Genomic DNA, 19,510 nt, shown 5'->3' on the forward strand with positions numbered 1-19,510 from the left:
TATCTTCGGTGTAAACAAGCATCTGCAGTTCTTCCGACACGCGAGTGAAGAAATGTGACAGGGAGAAATCCCCAAAATGGATTCAGAACTGGCATACTCATAGAGATAGAGGGCTGAGGTGGAAGGGCTTTTATTCTGGCTGGAGGACTGTGACAAGTGGAGTTCCACAGGCATCTGTGCTGGGACCTCTGTTGTTTGCGATATATACAAACGACTTGGGCGTAAATGTAGATGGGTTGGTTAATAAGTTTGAGAACAGCACCAAAATTGATGGAGTTGCAGACTGTGAGGAAGGCTGTCAACGTATACAGCCGGATTATAGATCGGCAACAGAAACGGGCGGAGAAATGGCAGATGGGAGTTTAATCCAAGCAAGTGTGAGGTGTTGCACTTTGGGAGGATGAATGCAGAGGGAACGTATGTAGTTAATGGCAATTTTCTTACATCTGCACTGGATGAAAAGCAAAGCACTTCAATAATAGAGGTTTATAACACATTCAATAGCACCCAAAACAGATTTCCCCCCAAATGACAAGGTTACTATTTGCCATTTACACCTCATAGAAAACATTTGCTAATAAGATATGTCAGCATTCAAGTATATTCATGTTCAGGTACTTGGGAACCGAGGTCAGGTGTTTTACCCCACCACAGTAATAACATCAGTACTGCAGATTACAATCTTCTGACCTAGTTGTTTATAGCCATCTAAGCAAATTCATGCAAATTAATACTGCCAATCCCCTTCATTGTTTAAAATTGAACAATTCTATCTATTATGTTCCATATTTTCGGCTTGAATTATCTACCCATCATAGAATTTACAATGACAAGTTTCGCAACAAGGTCATCTTGGACTATATTTATGAAGCATCTGCCTTGAGCAGTTCTACGTCATTTCATCACCGCTCAGATGCAGAGCATTTGTGTGCTATCGTAGGGAATCGATTTCATAACAGCACAGGAAAGTCAAGGACACTAAAATGACCACTATAGCACAGAAGCTAATCCTTCTGCTTTAATCCTGTTTTAATATATCGTACCAATTACATATCACATTTCAAATTTTAAAAATATATAAAATTCAATTTACTTGATATGTAGCGATAGTTTTGACTTCGATTTGCGATTCTCATTTTAAGCCGAGCTTCGTATAATATAGCCATACAGTGTGGAAAAGGGCCCTTCAGCCAAACTTGCCCACACTAACTAACTACACAAGTCTACGCTAGTCCAACCTGCCTGTGTTGGCCCATATCCCTCTAAACCAATCCTATCCATGTGCCAGTCAAAATGTCTCTTAAACGTTATAATATACCCTCATGTTATGATAGTACCTGCAAATATCTGGTACTTTAAAGTCTTCTATTCACTGGTTTCTCTCCTCCTGTTCTGCTTGAGATTCTGGAGGTCGGATCATTACTTTATCAGTAGGATTTGACCGTGTAACATCTCGCTAGATTTTACATCATTGCTAAACATGATGACACACACCAAGTGTGCTCCCTCCTCCTGAATGTTTATGATAATACTGTAGGGAAGCAGATCATCCACTTGTTTGACTACATTAAAACGCACTGTGTAAACATAGGTAATTGTCATAGTCATAGCGTGGAAACAGACCCTCCAGCATAGTTTGCCCACACCGACCAACATGTCACATCTACATGCGTTTAGCCCATATCCTTCCAAACCTGTCTTATCCATGTACCTGTCCAAATGTTTCTTAAACATTGCGATACTACCTGCCTCAACTACCTCCTCCATACACCCACCATCCTCCATACGGCAGCTCGTTCCATACACCCACCATCCTCTGTGAAAAAGTTACCCTACAGATTCCTATTAAATCTTTCCCCCCTCACCTTAAACCAATGTCCTCTAGCTCTTGATTCCCCAACTCTGGACAAGGGACTCTTGTATTCTATTCCTCTCATGATGTTGTACACCTCTATTAGATCATCCCTCATCCTCCTGCACTCCAAGGAGTCCGAGCCTGCTCAACCTCTCCCTATAGCTTAGGCCCAGGAGTCCTGGCAACATCCTCATAAATCCTCTCTGCGCCCTTTCCAGCTTGGAATATAGATAATTGTTTTCCATTGAAGGCTCCCAGAAATATTAGACATGGAACCAGGAACTATCTAAGATCTTCCATGGATATAAAACTCAATGCAAACTTCTTTATTTAATGGCCACACATTGGGTAGAACGCTGAAGAGATACTTAACCCATAAAATATATTTACTGCCCCTGCAAAGATTTTTGATACTGCCACTTCCATTAAAGCAATGGCATAAAACGATATATATTCCATTCTCTAGAATGGAGCCCAAACCATAACTTTCAGATAGGTGTATGGTACATAAATCAACTGAGCCACACGTAACCAGAAAGATCAAAAGCAATCAGAAATTCTTCTAGATGCCACCAAGTTGCTTTTCAATGCAGAAATTCAATAAATATACTGCATCTAAATAATGTTCACAGAGATTGAGATACTGGAGTTCTTAGAGGCGGGGCATGTTTCCCTGCAAATAGGATTAGAGTTTAGAGATACAGCATGGAAACAGGGCCTTTGGCCCACCGAGTCCACACCGATCAGCGATCAACCCATACACTCGTTTTTATACTAGGGACAATTTACAGAAGTCAAATAACCTACAAACCTGCACGTCTTTGGAATATGGGAGGAAACTGGAGCATCCGGGGGACACCCAGGCAGTCACAGGGAGAACATACAAACTCCGAATAGACAGCACAGTAGGCAGGATCTAATCCGGGTCTCCAGGTGCTGTGACGCAGCAACTCTACTGCTGAGCCACTATACTTTGATTGAGGTGGTTGTTGACTTCGCGCAATGCAAATAAGCTGCTACACTTCCTATACAACTATGGCCATGCTTCCAAAGTATTTTATTCACCACAATATGCTAGGTAAATGGGAATCTTTCTTTTGGAGAAGAGAGAATCATCTTAAGAGCAAAGTCAGCAGCAATAACTTAAAAATAAGTGGAGTCTCATCTTACAAAGATCGTAAGCACATTGATGAATACCGACGGCTGTTGACGCCTTCTGTTCACTTGTCCTCCCTCACAAATTAAAATATATTTCACATTATTTTACAGAAAAGTGCTAGATTATGCGATTATGTTTGCATATTGACTATATAATAATAATAATAATAATAATAATAATAACTTTATTTATAAAGCACTTTAAACAACCGCAGTTGCCACAAAGTGCTGTACATGAGAACTCATGGACAAAAAGTTATTACAAACCATTAAAAACCGTAAAACGAAGGACTAAAAAACAGTAAAAATTAAAAGACATTAAAAGCACTAAGAACAGGAGCAATGTCTCAGCCAGTGTCGAAAGCCAGAGAATAAAAATGAGTTTTTAGGGAGGATTTGAAGATGGACAGTGAGGGGGCCTGTCTGATGTGCAACGGCAAGGTGTTCGAGTGCCGGAGCAGCAACAGAAAAGGCTCTATCCCCTCTGAGCTTCCGCTTAGACCTTGGTACCTCAAGGAGCAGCTGATCAGCTGACCTGAGGCACCGGGCAGGAGCATATAGGTGGAGCAGCTCAGAGAGGTAAGGCAGGGTGAGCCCATTCAACGATTTGAAAACAAATAAAAGAATTTTAAAATGAACTCGAAAGTGCACTGGGAGCCAGTGAAGGGAGGCCAAAATTGGCGTAATGTGCTCCCTCTTTCGAGTTCCGGTTAAAAGGCGAGCGGCAGCATTTTGAACCAGCTGGAGACGAGCCAATGAAGCTCGTGCGACTCCAGAGTAGAGTGCGTTACAGTAATCCAGCCTAGATGTAATAAAGGCATGGATTACTGTTTCAAAATGCTGCCGCTCGAGGATGGGCTTCACCTTTGCCAGCTTCCTTAGGTGAAAGAAGCTGGACTTAACTACCGCGCCTATTTGTTTATCTAGTTTAAAATCACCGTCCATCCTAAAACCCAGGTTCAAAACTGTTGGCTTTACGGACAATGCCAGTAGACCCAAGTCAACAAAGGGAGGTTCACGGCAGCCATTGGGGCCAAACAAAATCACCTCTGTCTTTTCTTCATTAAGTCCCAGAAAGTTTAAGGCCATCCAGGACTTAATGTCCTCAAGACAAGACAGAAGTGATTTTAGAGAATAGTCGTCTTCTTTCCTGAGTGGCATATATAATTGGCTATCATCTGCGTAAAAGTGAAAGGAGATGCCATGCCTTCTTAAAATTGAGCCCAGAGGAAGTAGGTATAGAGAGAAGAGCAGTGGCCCTAAAATTGAGCCCTGTGGAACCCCATATGCCAAGGGAGTGGAGGAGGATTCAAAGCCAGCAAGGCTTACACGCATGGTTCTGTCTGCCAGATAGGACCTGAACCATCCCAGGGCACTGCCACAAATGCCCACTTGGCGCTGTAATCGGGAAATTAAAATTCCATGGTCCACTGTATCGAAGGTGGCAGATAGGTCCAGCAAGACAAGAACCACATAATTACCGGAGTCGTTTGCCAGGAGGATGTCGTTAAAAACCCTTAGCAGAGCCGACTCTGTGCTATGCATAGCTTTGAATCCAGACTGGAAAACCTCCCGAATATTGTGCTCATCCAGGAAGAGTTTCAGCTGAGCATAAACTACTTTCTCCATGATTTTAGAGATAAATGACAACTTGGAGATCGGCCTAAAATTAGCCAGAACAGTTTGATCCAGGCCGGGTTTCTTTAGTAGTGGTTGCACTACTGCATGTTTAAAATTTACAGGGACAACCCCAGAACACAAGCTACTGTTTATGATGGCGAGAACCGACTGCCCTATACTCGGGAAAACCTCTTTAAAAAGAAGAGGAGGGACAGCATCACAAGGGGAACCCGACGGCTTAATATGGCTGACCACATCCTCTAGACCCGACAATGTCAGAGGCACAAACTTATCGAATGCCACCAGGCATGGGGCCGAAACAGAGGGGTCAGAGGCAGGAGCTGAGATGAGAGCCCTTATAGAAACAACCTTATTGATAAAGAAGTGCAGGAAGTCATTGCACAATTCGGACGATGCTTCCAGGCAGACAGGCTGTGGGGCATTTAAAACAGAATCAATGGTTTTGAATAACACACGTGGGTCGTGACGCTTAGACACTATTATATTAGACAGGTAATATCTTTTGGCCTCTTTAACAGTATTTTGGTAATTTCGCCAGCTGTCCTTTAGAATTTGCGATGAAACCTGCAGCCTGTCCTTCTTCCACTTTCGTTCAGCTCTGCGACACTCCCGTTGAGCTGTACGAGTTGCGCCACTGAACCAGGGCTCGGGTTTAGCTCGGGGCTGCAAAGTTTTTAATGGAGCAACAGAGTCCAGTATAGTTCTGCAGGAGGAGTGGAACCAAGAACTAATCTCCTCCATACCAAGGGAAGTGGACGCAGAGGGGGCACAGAGCTGATCGAAAGCAGCAGAGAATTGGCCAGCAGCAGAAGGGTTAGAGGACCGACAGCGCCGAGCAGACGCTACAGGTCTAACTGCAGCACTGGAAAAACCAACATCAAATAGTACAGGCATGTGATCAGAAAACACACTATCACAGACCTCCAAGTTTAAAACAGGCAAGCCATAAGAGAGAACAAGGTCCAATGTATGTCCATGTTCGTGTGTGGGACCAGACACACACTGCACAAAATTAAAAGAGTCAATAAGAGTTAAAAAGTCCTTCACCAACGGCTTATCAGGACAGCACACGAAATCAATCCTTACGGGCAAAGGGATAACCCAATCTAAAAACAATGTTTTTAAATTATTTGTGTCACAAATATATTGCTTGTGATGAGTAAGAATTTTAAGTCATATCACTTTTACATCTAGGTAGACTATAGTCTATGCTGTCCTATTTTATCTTATTTTAGTTTAAAGATACAGAGCGGAAACAGGTCCTTTAGACCCACCAAGTCTGCACCGACCAATGATCCCTGTGCACTCGCTCTATACTACACAATAGGGACAATTTACGAACTTTACCGAAGCCAATTAACCTACAAAACTGTACGTCTTTGGGCAGTGGGAGGAAACCGGTGCACCCGGAGAGCGTACAAACTCTATACAGACAGCAACCATAATCAGGATCAAACCCGGCTCTCTGGCGCTGTAAAGAGTCAGCTCTCTGCTGAAGTTCTGTGCCACCGCTAAAAGTTAACAGTTGTCCATTAACATTTTGTTTTCTCAAGAGGATTTATCAGGCAGGTTTTCATTCTTTCAAGTCCATTCTAGGTGGTTAATTCATTCCTGCATGACTATGATTCCACGAATTAGCTCCTATTAAGTACCACTGCATAAAAGGGAGCTTTGTGCCCTCAGTCAAAAACAAACAGCACATGCATGAGGTAATCAAAAGTGCTGGAGAAACTTAGCGGGTGCGGCAGCATCTATGGAGTGAAGGAAATAGCATGAGGTGATGTCAGATAGTCAATAGTCAGATGCCATACGTTCCACAGATGTTCTGTGGGACTCTTTCACACAAAACCCTTTAAAATATTGGGCGTACAGTATGGGGTCCTAATTAAAGTCAATGGGCAGAACACAATTCTGCACGTGAAGCTGTGTTTTTTTTGTAAAAAAAGGAAAATTCTGAATACCTGCAGGAATGTTAACATAAACAGAATCTGTAAAAGGTGTTTTACAACCAGATAAAATGTGAAGGAAGGAGCCGCAGAAGCTGGTTTAAGCCGAAGATAGACACAAAAAATTGGAATACACTGAAGAAGGATCTCAACCTGAAACGTCACCTATTGCTTTTCTCCAGAGATGCTGTCTGACCCACTGAGTTACTCCAGCTTATTGTGTCTATCTTTGGTTACAACCAGATAAATTCTTCAAAAGTGAAGAGAGAGATCTAGGGATTAATTTCAATGGGCAACACTTTCAGAGAGCAGATAAATATGAGGAGCAGAAGAAAAGACATTGACCAAGTATTTCATCCTATCCTGAGGGCATGTTTCACATTAATACTAATCACCCATACTTTTGACAACTATCATGAGTGATGATTAAAAGCTTGGTTAAAGAACAATATTTTAATGTGTCTCAGTCTATCTTTAATCGAACTTTTATAGACTCTTGCAATAAAAATTATTCCCTTTATCCTGTATTTGTATACATGGGCAACTTAATTGTCATCATGTATAGTCTTTCCGCTGACTAGATAGCACGCAACAAAAAACCTTTTCACTGTACCTCGGCACATGTAACAATTAACAATAAACTTCAGACTGAAGAATGCTCTCGACCCAAAATGTCACATTTTCCTTCGCTCCGTAGATGCTGCCTCACCCGCTGAGTTTCTCCAGCATTTTTATCTACTTTCAATTTTTCCAGCATTTGCACTTCCTTCTTAAACATATAGCTGTAGGTTTCAGCAATACACAAAGTCAAATAGAGTGAGGCTGACCATGTTACACAGCTTGAAGTCAGCATTCTCTTGAGAGTCCAGATAAATGGTCGGTTAGAGTGTTATCTAGCGGTTAAACATGGCACGAAGCTTGCAGCACAGATAACAAATTTACAGTGACTTAAAATTCCCAGAATTAATTATTGCTAATACGGCCAGTGTTGTAATGTAGGGAGATTTGGTCATCTTAGAGTCATAGTCAATAGTCATACAGTGTGGAAACAGGCCCTTTGGCCCAACTTGTCCACACTAACCAACATGTCCCATTATCACGAGTCCCACCTGCCGGCATTTGGCCCACATCCTTCTAAACCTTTCCTTTCCATGTACCTATAAAAATATTTCTTAAACGTTGCGATACTACCTGCCTCAACTACCTCCTCTGGCAGTTCGGTCCATGCACGCCAGATGCTTACCTGAAAACATGCCCAATTTTACAGTTACATTTCTGAATCACCTGATCGGGCTTCTACCTTGAAATAGTAGTAATGAAAATTCACTCTTCAAAGTCACTAATGACATCCTGTAACGAACGTCATCTCCTCCTTCCTGTTCTCACTGGTGGTAAGGCCACATTTGGAGTAATTATTCTGTTTTGGGCACCCTGCTATAGGAAGGATGTTCAGCTGAAAAGAGTGAAGAGACGATTTACAAGGATGTTGCCTGGATTTGAGAGACTGAGCTATAGGGAGAGGTTGGGCAGGCTAGTATTTTATACCTTGGAATGCAGGAGGATGAGGGCTAATCTTATAGAGGTGTATACAATCACGAGGGGAATAGATAGGGTAAATGCAGTCTTTTATCTAGAATAGGGGAATCAAATACCAGGGAACATAGGTTTAAGGTGACAGGGGAAAGAGCCTGAGCGGCAACTTTTTCACACAGACACTAGATGGTATATGGAATGAGCTGCCAGAGGAGGTAGTTGAGACAGGTATTATAACACCATTTAAAAGGCTTTTGTCCAGGTACATGGATAGAAAATGTTTAGAGGGGTATAGGCCAAACTAGGGCAGGTGGAACTAGTGTAGATGGGGCATCTTGATCGGCATGGGCAAGTTGGGCAGAAGGATCTGTTTCCGTGCTGTATGACTCTATAACTTGCCTGAAGCCATTGACATGATGAAGATAGATACAAAGTGCTGGAGTAACCTACTGGGTCAGACAGCATCTCTGAAGAAAAAGGAAGGGTGACGTTTCAGGTCGGAACCTGTCGTCAGAGCACAACAACATCCACAGATAAGCAATACGGTGGGATTGCTTCTGCTTACACCCATTCTTATCTACCCGGTTATAGCGAGAAACCCAGCTTATCTAGTTTATCTCCCCATGGCTGTACCTTTATCCGTCTGCCTCATCTGCAGGCTGCCCCCTTTGCAGCTTTATCCAAATGCACCAGTCTCCACATGTATGCTGACAATACCCATCAATACCTCAGCCTCTCCTCCTCTGATCTTACTTCCTCCCCAATTATGTGTCAATACTTTGTGGACATTAGCACCAAAGATACTATAGCAAGCAAGATAGATCACTCGACGAAAAATACATAGTACGGTCACGGGCAGATTCATGGGTAATTTTCAGCCCCATTTCTGTAACCGGCTTCTGTCTCCGCACCAAAGATCCCATAGGATACTAGTGCGGAGACGGAAACCGGTTACGGAAACATCCTCGTAAAAATAAAAGTTATCTGGGAAAAATCTTCTCCTCATTTTCAGAATTATGATTTATTAACACAAACTGTTCAAAGCTGATTACACTGCGAGTCGGGTCAGATCTGGTTACTGAAATGAATGAAAAAAAGGCACACGTTCGGCTCCGTTGCGTACTACACGTCAGCCCATTGCATTTAGAAGGAGTGGTCTATCTTGCTTGCTATAGGATCTTTGATTAGCACTAGATGAAAACATAGAACATAGAACAGTAGAACACGGGGACGGCCCCTTCGGCCCACAATATTTGCGCTGAACATGACGCCAAGTTAAACTGATCTAATTTCCCTATACACGATCCATATCCACTTCCATGCGCCTACCTAAAAGCCTCTGAAATGCCACTGTCGTATCTGCCTCCACCACCACTCCTGGCAATGTGTCCAGGCCCCCACCACTCTCTGCATAAAAAACATTTCCATTAAACTTTCCCCCTCTCACCATAACTTTGTCCTCTAGTATTGGGCATTTCTACCCTGGGAAAAAGCTGCCAACTGTCTACCCTAGCTATGCCGCTCAAGATTTTATATACCACTATCAAGTCACCCCTCAATCTCTGACGCTCCAGAGAAAATATAATTCATTTAAATCTGATATAAGTTTAATATTCTTAACCAAGCATTGTAAAACCTGAAGATAGACAAAATGCTGGAGTAACTCAGCGGGGTAGGCAGCATATCTGAAGCCTGAAGAAGGGTCTCGACCTGAAACATCACCTATTCCTTCTCTCCAGGGATGCTGCCCGTCTCGCTGAGTTACTCCAGCATTTTGTGTCTATCTTGGGCGTAAACCAGCATCTGCAATTTCTTCCTACACATTGTAAAACCTGAAGCTGGACTCCAACATAACTCCTGTTTCTAACCACCCCTTCCATCCCTTTCTCTGGCAATGCTTGAGGCCAAAAAAATCTGTTCACAAGCGTCGTGCCATGAATGATCCAAAGGTGAGCTGCAGACCACGTTTCCATGACCTCACAATATTTCAATGTGTACTTCCATAATATCACCAGGGCAGCACAGTGACTCGGCTAATGGAGCAGCTGCCTCACATCTCCAGTGACCCAGGTCCATCCTGACCTCTGGGGTTGTGTGCATGGAGTTTGAAGATTCTCCCTGAGCCAACATATAGGTTTCCCCCAGGTGCTCCAGTTTCCTCTCACATCTTAAATATGTGCGGGTCAGTAGGTTGATTAGCCACTGTTAATTTCCCCTCGTGTGGAACTGAGTGAATGTTTAAGAAACATTTAGACAGATGCATGGATAGAATAGGATTAGAGGGAAATGGGTCAAAAGTAAGCAGGTGGGACTAGTGTAGATGGGGCTTGTTGGTGGGGTGGAAGATTACAACCTTCACGTGATCCACCCTGCTTCGACGAATGCAATCAACCCGGCATGCACAATCAAATAAGATCAAAGAACAAGTTTAGGCTGTGCACGCCATACGCAAGAAGAAGAAGGCTTGTTGGTTGGTGTGGGCAAATAAGAGCCTGTTTCCACACTGTCTGACTCTATGGCTCCATGACAATGACAATGAGTGGTTGAATCTGGAATAGTTGATGGGAATGTTGGATTAGTGTAAACTAGTGCATGATGGTTCAGCATAGAGCCAGTGCGCCAAAGGGCCTGTTTCTGAGCTGTATGACTCTGACACCTCATCGATTGCTTAAACCCTCATCAGCATCTTTGTCATCGGTCAATTTTACACTAGTCTCTTCCAAGATGTCAATAGTGTTTTATTGTTAGATGTCACAAACAGAACAATGAAATTCTTGCTCACAGCAGCACAACAGAATATGTAAACATAGTACTCTGTAAACACTATAATATTGCGCAGGTGAGGTAGGTAAATTGCACGAACAAGCAACCCACGCTTCATTTAACGTTTGTGCAATCCAGTCATAAGGTTGGCCAAGTATTTTGAGACGTCCATAATCTGGCATCTTTACCCAGTACATTCCCCTCAACCCACATCTTAAAGCCACAACGCCTTCATGTCACACACAATAATAAATGCTGTGAATTAAGCTGCAGCTGAGAACTTCAGACTTTTTGTGCTTTTAAGTTAATTGATTTTTTTCTGTTTACTATGTATGTTATCCATGAGTCTGAGTTTACAGGCCTATTTTGATGCTGCAAGTAAGAATGTAATTGGTTCATTTTCAGTACATAGGACAAATAAACACTCTTGAACTAAAGATAGACACAAAATATTGGAGTAACTCAACGGGACAGACAGCATCTCTGGATAGAAGGAATGGATGACATTTCAGGTCGAGACCCTTCTTCAAGACCATTCCTTCTATTCTGAGATGCTGCCTGTCCCGCTGAGTAGCTCCAGCATTTTGTGTCTATCTTCGGTTTAAACCAGCATCTGCAGTTGAACTCTACTCTTGAACTAAATTTGGCCAATTAATCTGCACTACAACCGGATACCAATGTGACATCTGAGAGGGTTGAATCTGCAGGGCATCGGAGGTATGGATCACGTGCAGGCAGGTGAGATTAGGTTATCTAACATGCAAGGCACAGACATTGTGGGCCGAAGGGTATATTCTTGTGCTGCACTGCTCCTGTGCTGTACTGCTCTGATGTTCTAATACTAAGGCAGGGAGGGGGTCGCAGAGACCCCTTGAAGTTCCTGCTGTTGAAACGCTCGGGTTAGATGTCAATGCATCAATATTTGGAGGAATGCACGTTGCATCGGCAAGAATGCAACGGGGTGTCAGCAATATTGGAGAATAGGTCAGAGCTGAGATGGGGAGAGAGGGTGTCGCCTGCCTGCAGTAGAGGCAGGAGCAGTGGCCGGTTGCTGGAGGCCTAGCTCCCGCCAGCTGCAGGGCCTGCTCCTCCTCCAGCACCAGCGCCGCCTCCCTCTCCCCTCTCCCCTTACCTTTTCGCCTAAAAAAGGACATGTTCGGGACCACGCAGGACACCGGCTCGCCGCTCTCTCAGTGCATGGCCGCCGGTGGCTCGGAGGTCTCTTCATTCATTACTCGAGAGGAGGAAGAGGGAACTGTCAAACCAACACTTCCTCCTCCTCATAATCCCGGTCCGCGGCCATCCTCCGAGCCGGGCCGAAGGTGAGCGATCAAGGCCGAGCAGAGCCGCGAGAGGCCGAGCCCAGCCGAATGGTGGCCGATTAACGACGAGCGCCGCCGAAGGTGGCCGAGCTCAGCACAGCGCCGCCGAGGATGACCGAGTCAGGCCCAGCCGAGTCGGCGGCGGCCGAGCCCAGCCCAACGTAGCCCAACGTAGCCGAGCTCAGCGCAGCGCCGCCGAGGATGACCGAGTCAGGCCCAGCCGAGTCGGCGGAGGCCCAACGTAGCCGAGCTCAGCGCAGCGCCGCCGAAGATGACCGAGTCAGGCTTAGCCGAGTCGGCGGCGGCCGAGCCCAGCCCAACGTAGCCGAGCTCAGCGCAGCGCCGCCGAGGATGACCGAGTCAGGCCCAGCCGAGTCGGCGGAGGCCCAACGTAGCCCAACGTAGCCGAGCTCAGCGCAGCGCCGCCGAAGATGACCGAGTCAGGCCCAGCCGAGTCGGCGGAGGCCGAGCCCAGCCGAAGTTTAACGGTTGGCGATGAATGGAGCCGAGCGCGCGCCATCACGAGACCACTCGGCCCCTCGGCGGAGGGACAAGGGACCCCGGACCCTGGTTAGTTGCATCCCCACATTTCCAATATACTTCCAAGCAAATATTACATTTTCAAGCACATCAGAGATTATAATCTATAGTGCTCATAAATAATGTATGTGAGAAGATGCTGTTGGGAGACACTAACCATTACAGATGTAAAGACTTGGAAAGTTACTCCTGCACTTTGAGTTAAGATGCAACACCTGTCCTATACTGTACCTCGTCCAACTCATGTTCATAAGTGATAGGAGCAGAATCAGGCCATTCGGCCCATCAAGTCTACTCCTGTGTCGGAAGGAACTGCAGATGCTGGTTTAAACTGAAGATAGACACAAAACGTTGGAGTAACTCAGCGGGACAGGCAGCATCACTGGGGGGAAGGAATGGGTGACGTTTCGGGTCAAGACCTGATGAAGGGTTGAGACGCGAAATGTCACCCATTCCTTCTCTCCAGTGATGCTGCTTGTCACGCTGAATTACTCCAGTTTTTTGTGGCTATCAAGTCTACTCCGCCATTCAATCATGGCTGATCTATCTCTCTCTCCTAACCCCATTCTCCTGCCTTCTCCCCGTAACCCGTACTAATGAAACGATCCAGGGATCCCGACAATCCTTTCAGGTGAGGCAGCGGTTCATTTGTATCTCCCCCAACCTCATCTACTGTATCCGCTGATCTTGGTGTGGACACCTTTATATCGGTGAGGCCAAGTGGTAGACAGGGCGATTGTTTTGCTGAACACCTGCATTCAGTCCACATTGGACGACATGATCTCCACGTTGCCAAACATTTTAACTCCCCTTCCGACTCCCATACTGACCTCTCTGCCCTGGGTCTCCTCCACTTTCTTGAGTGAGACCACATGCAAATTGGAGGAACAGTATCTCATATCTCGCTTGAGCAGCTTACAACCCAGCGGTATGAATTTTGATTTCTCTAATTTCAAGTATCCCCTGAATGTCCTCTCTTCCCACACCCTAGTTCCACTGTTCACATCCTTGTATACCCTGGTTATCACCTCTTCCCCAGGCAACGATGAGCCATTATGGGCTCCACCCTTCCTTGGTCATCTGTTGCTGGCCCATTTGTTCTGGTCTTTTTCTACCTCCTGTCCTCCTTCCCCACCACCCCACCATCCCCCAGTCCGAAGAGGTGTTCCAAACCGAAACGTCACATATTCCTTTTTTCCAGAGATGCTGCCTGACCTGCTGAGTTACTCCAGCACTTTGTGTCTATCTTTGGAATTTTAGATACTGTATTATACACTGGGGTGTCATTCCCTAAAATGGTTCTTACACAGTATAGTTCACAACACTTACCAATGTTTTGCAATAAGGCCTATTACATTGCACACCTATCTTTTGATGGTAATGCAGAAAATATTAGCGGGTGAGGCAATTATTTGTGGAAAGAGACTTGAAAATTTATTTCTCCTGCCACATATGCTGCCTGACTCTCTGAGGCTCCCTAACTCTCCAGCATCTTTTGCTCTTTCTTTCAGATTACCAGCACTGATTGTTTTTTATTTGTTTTCAAGGTTTCAAGGTCAGTTTATTGTTACATGAGTGGCGCCACCTGGTCGGCACTAGGATTGGCAGGGTCACGTGACTGTATTTGGCGGGAAGAAGTCGTCACGTGGTTGAGGTGTGTGCCCTGGTATATAGTCAGAACTCTGGGAGAACCCTCCCCAGTCGCGTGTGTGCTGTTCTCTGTATTACTTAATAAAGATTAATTTTGATTCACAACGCGTGGCTCGTTATACATGTACCAATTAAGGTACATTGAAATTTGAGTTTAACATTTAATATCCGATTCATAAATGAAAATGTACATTTAAATAGTATTATTATTACGTAGGTACATTGTATAAGTAATATTTGCTTTCAGAGATAATTAGAGTTATGCGCCACAGAAACAGGCCGTTTAGCTTGTCTATGCCAACCAAGGTGCGAATTCTGCATTTGGCCCATATCAATCTATCCCTTTGCTATCCATTTATCTATTGAAATCTATCTATCTATATAACTAAAAGTCTCATCTTGACCACTTCCTGTCTGTGCTGTACATTGATTTTAGAAAAAACAGTATATCGTTATGATTTTTGGCCATCTTACTCACAGTCCTCCTCCGCTGAAGCAGCCATGAGGATTTTTCCGATCGATGAAAAATAAAAAAGTTATGAGTGTTTAAAAAATCTTGAGATCAACTGATTGGTCCTCTCGCCTGTCAATCACCATGATGACGTAAAGCCCCTTCCAGGGGGAGGACAGGACTATAAAACCCCGGATGCCTGGACATGAGTCAGTCACTGAAAGATCGCGAGGGAGAGGCCACAACGCTGATTCTGCTGTGAGTCTACTGAACTGTGAGTCCACCCTTTATGAGCTTTATGTGATTAACCCTTAATGTGCTTACAATAAGTGATTTGTTAGGCAGCAATGTGCTTCCAATGAATGATGATTTGTTAACCCTTAATGTGCTTGCAATAAATGATTTGTTAGCCCTTAATGAAATGAAGTGAGTTGTTTGGCCTACCCTGTGCTTGAAATTGAAATTGAAATTAAATGAGTTGTTTGGCCTGCCCTGTGCTTTTGCTTTGCCTTTGCTTTGCTTGACCTCACCTGAAATGAAAGCAAATGGATTGTATTGTTGACTGGCCCCTTCTGCCCTGTGCTTTTGCTTTTGCTTTTGCTTTGCTTTGCTTGAGCTCACCTGAAATGAAAACAAATGGATTGTATTGTTGGCTGGCCCTGCCTGCCCTGTGATTTTGCTTTGGCTTTGCCTTTGCTTTGCTTGACCTCACCTGAAATGAAAGCAAATGGATTGTATTGTTGGCTGGCCCTGCCTGCTCTGTGCTTGACTTGACATGAAATGGATTGACTTGACATGAAATGGATTGTTGGCCCTGCACTGTGCTTGACTTGACCCACAACACCCATGCTAGCGCTCCAGACACCTTCCCCCCCACTGGCCACCAATATTGGAATCGGTGGAGAAGTGGAATATTGCGTTGGGGGACCAGTCCTCCCGTGTGAACCTGGGACCCAATGAGTCCCACTTAGTCTAGTATTTTTAAAATGTGATTGCACCTACCTCTACCATCTCTTCTAACACCTAATACCCTCTGCAGTCTGTGTGGGAAAATAACTTGCCCCTCAGATTGCCTTTAAATATTTCCCCTCTCACAAACCAATATATCCAGTTTTAGACTACCTACCTCTCGCGGAACGACTGTGACTATCTATCCTATCTATGCCCCTCATAATTTTATAAGCTTCTATAAAGGCAGTCCTCATTGAGAACATTCTCAACATATCCAATCTCCCCATGTAACTAAAGCCCTCCATTTCAGGCAACATTCTGGTGAATCTCTTCTGCATCCTGAATACTGTTATGTGAGCAGAAATGCACACAATATTCCAAGTGTGGCCTAACCAATGACTTAGTTCTTCGTTTAGTTTATTGTCACGTGTAGCGAGGTACAGTGAAAAGCTTTTGTTGCGTGCAATCCAGTCAACGGAAAGACAATACATGATTACAATCGAACCATTTACAGTGTATAGATACATGATAAGGGAATGACGTTTAGTTCAAGGTAAAGCCAGCAAAGACCGATCAAGGATAGTCCGAGGGTCACCAAAGAGGTAGATAGTAGTTCAGCAATGCTCTCTGATTATGGTAGGATGATTCAGTTGCCTGATAACAGCTGGGAAGAACTTTTACAGCTGCAACATAATTTACCAACTCTTACTCAATACCCTTGCCTATGAAGGCAATCAAGTTAAACACCTTATTCACTACCCTATGATACCTGTGGCACCATTTGTGGGGAACTATGAACTCGCAACCCAAAGTCACTTAGCACATCATTTCTTCTAAAGTCTAGCAAGTATTAGATGGCTCAAAACGCATTATCTTGTCCTTGTCTGGATTACATTCTTTCTGTCATCTTTCTGCCTGACGTTCTTAATGATCTATGTCTCTTTGTATCCCTAGGCAACTAATTCTCGCTATATACAGCGCCACCAACCTTCATGTCATCAGCAAGCTTAATCAGATTGACACCATGGATTTTTGTTTTAACTTTGAAAACAAAGACTTATATTAAAAATGTGAGGATTTGCTGTAAGCAGCAATTTTATTTGTTTCACATGATAATTAATATTTTGGCTCCCTTCGAATGATTAAGAAAGTTCACTCAATCCCTGATTGGAAAAGTTATAACCAGAAAATGATTACATTTTTTAATGATTTTTGGCAAATTACGAAGGCTCTTGTGTAGTGATTATCAAAATATGTTTGACAAAACTGCAAATTTTTTACTGACAAATTGGTTAATTACGATAGCGAAACATATATTGTTGGTTGTATAAAGTGATTTTTAAGTTAATTTACTCTTGGGATTTATGCATTCTGTTTTTAATAATTCATAGATACAACACAATAAATGTTATATCTTGTTCTCAGGACTCGCTTAAAATTACACTTCCAAGGTGGCACGGCGATGCAGCGGTAGAGTTGCTGCCTCACAGCGCCAGAGACCCGGGTTTGATCCTCACTGCTGTCTGTGTGGAGTTTATACGTTCTCCTTGTGACCGTGTGGGTTTTCTCCGGGAAGCTCCGGTTTCCTCCCACACTCTATTGGCGTCCAAGTTTGTAGGCTAATTGGCTTGGTATAAATGTAAATTGTCCCTAATACGTGCAGGATAGTGTTCGTGTGTGGGAATCGCTGGTCAGTGGGCCGAAGGGCCTATTTCCTTGCTGTATCTGTAAACAAACTAAATTTAAACCTGTGTCTTACATCAACATTTAGTTTAATACTAGACTAAGTGGTTCCCATTGGGTCCCAGCATCACACGGGAGGGCTGGTCCTCCAATGCAATATTCCACCTCTCCGCCAATTCCAATATTGGTGGCCAGTGGGGGAGGGAGGGGGGGTTCTGGAGCGCTAGTATGGGTGTTGTGGGATGAAGGGACTGGTTTCCAGAGGGCTAGTATGGACATTGTGGGCCGAATGGATTCTTGGGCTGGCGGTTCAGTCACTCAAGCCTGTTGTGCAGGCAGCTCACTCACTCACGGCTGGAGGGCTGGTAGTTGACTCATGGCTATTCCTTGAAATTCCATTTCAAGCAGGGTGCAAGGCCACCAAATTCAAGTGCAGTTTCTTACCACTACAAGCAGGGTGCAAGGCCACCAAATTCTAGTGCTGTTTCATACGATTTCAAGCTGGGTGCAAGGCCACTAGAGGCAACGAGTCGTGACGTCTCCCTCCTCCATCTTTCAGAGACTGAGCCATGCCCACACTTCTGGGTTTTATAGTCCGTCCCCCTTCCCACCAGAAGGGGCGTGGCCTACACGGCGTGATTGATAGGCGAGAGAATCTCAACATTTTTTAAACGCTAACAACTTTTATTTTTCATCGATGGGAAAAATCCTCAGCACCTGATGAGTGGAAGGGGACTCTCAGTAAGATGACTAAAAATCACAGCCGTACGTGGTAGCGTTTTTTCTAAAATCAATATAAAGCGCAAACAGGAAGTGGTCAAGATTAGACTTTTAATTATATAGAAGGCAAGGCAACTTTAATTAGGCAACACAGCTTTAGCATTTCCAAACCAAAGGCAACACAGCTTTAGCATTTCCAAACCAAAGGCAACACAGCTTTAGCATTTCCAAACTATATTTTCAAACCACATTAAGGGCACTGACAGGTCAGTAAAAGCACTCACAGTTTAGTAGACATGTGTTCAGTGTTATTCACAGCTCAGAGTGAGAGACATGACCCTCTCGCTTCCCCATCTTGCAGAGACTGACTGAGGCAATCAACACTTCCGGGTTTTATATTCCCTCCGGAAGGGGCGTGGCCTTCAGGAGAGAGAACCTCAACATTTTTTAAACACTAATAATTCTTTTATTTTTCATCGATGGGAAAAATCCTCTTGTCATTTGCAGCTGAAGGGGACTCTGAGTAAGATGGCCAAAGATCACAGCCGTAAGTGGCAGCGTTTTTTCTAAAATCAATATACAGAACAACAGAACAATGACTTTTTAATAATATAGACTACAGATCATACGCCATCGAGAAATGCTTTGTTTGATTTTCTATATGAAATATCTGGCACTAGTGAGCGATTTGGTATAATTAGTACAAACCGTGTACTTGTGCTTGCATTTAAATTTTTATTTATTCTGATAATACGTTCGTTTATTGTCACGTGTACCGAGGTAGAGTGAAAAACCTTTTTGTTGTATGCTATACATGACATACAAAGACTATACATGATTACAATCGAGCTGCCCACCGTGTACTGATACAGGATAATCGGAATAACATTTAGTGCAAGATAAAGTCCGGTTAAAGATAGTCAGAGGTTCTACAATGTAGGTCAGGACTGCCTCAAGTTGGTGATTAGTCTGCTCTCTAGTTTAATAATACTCTAATGGTTGGAAAATCTTAAATATTTGGCTTAGTAATTCGGAGAATTTAGATTAATGATTTAATGATTTATGGTCAAGTCCAAATTCAATTAAGTAAATACTTGGAACTTAAAATTAGCATCAATAACAGAAACCAAGAAAAAAAAAGTATGGGTCTACAAGCCCATTTGCTTCATAAATGTCCTTTTACAGAACTGCAGAGATAAAGTAACATGGTTGATTGTTCTCCATTTCGCTCATCTCAAGGGCATGAAGGGGTGCCTACAATGTCTGTATATGAATGAGTATATGAATGAAGAGCAAT

General features: G+C 43.8%; 1 protein-coding gene across 3 annotated transcripts in view; it reads right to left on the bottom strand.

Annotated features, from left to right (window-relative positions):
- The window catches only part of akap10 (A-kinase anchoring protein 10), a 118,151-nt gene extending 105,601 nt beyond the window's left edge, over window positions 1-12,550 (bottom strand). For 2 of the 3 annotated variants that reach the window (XM_033045643.1, XM_033045641.1), the window contains exon 1: window positions 12,029-12,247. In XM_033045643.1, the coding sequence (XP_032901534.1) occupies window positions 12,029-12,050 (22 nt within the window). In that variant the 5' untranslated portion in view covers window positions 12,051-12,247. Of the gene's footprint in view, window positions 1-12,028 lie in introns of all 3 variants that reach the window. The other variant, XM_033045642.1, reaches the window with a different exon arrangement.
- Between the last annotated feature and the right edge of the window lie 6,960 nt (window positions 12,551-19,510).

Source organism: Amblyraja radiata, chromosome 28 (genome assembly GCF_010909765.2).
Source record: "Amblyraja radiata isolate CabotCenter1 chromosome 28, sAmbRad1.1.pri, whole genome shotgun sequence".
Lineage (NCBI taxonomy): Eukaryota > Metazoa > Chordata > Chondrichthyes > Rajiformes > Rajidae > Amblyraja > Amblyraja radiata.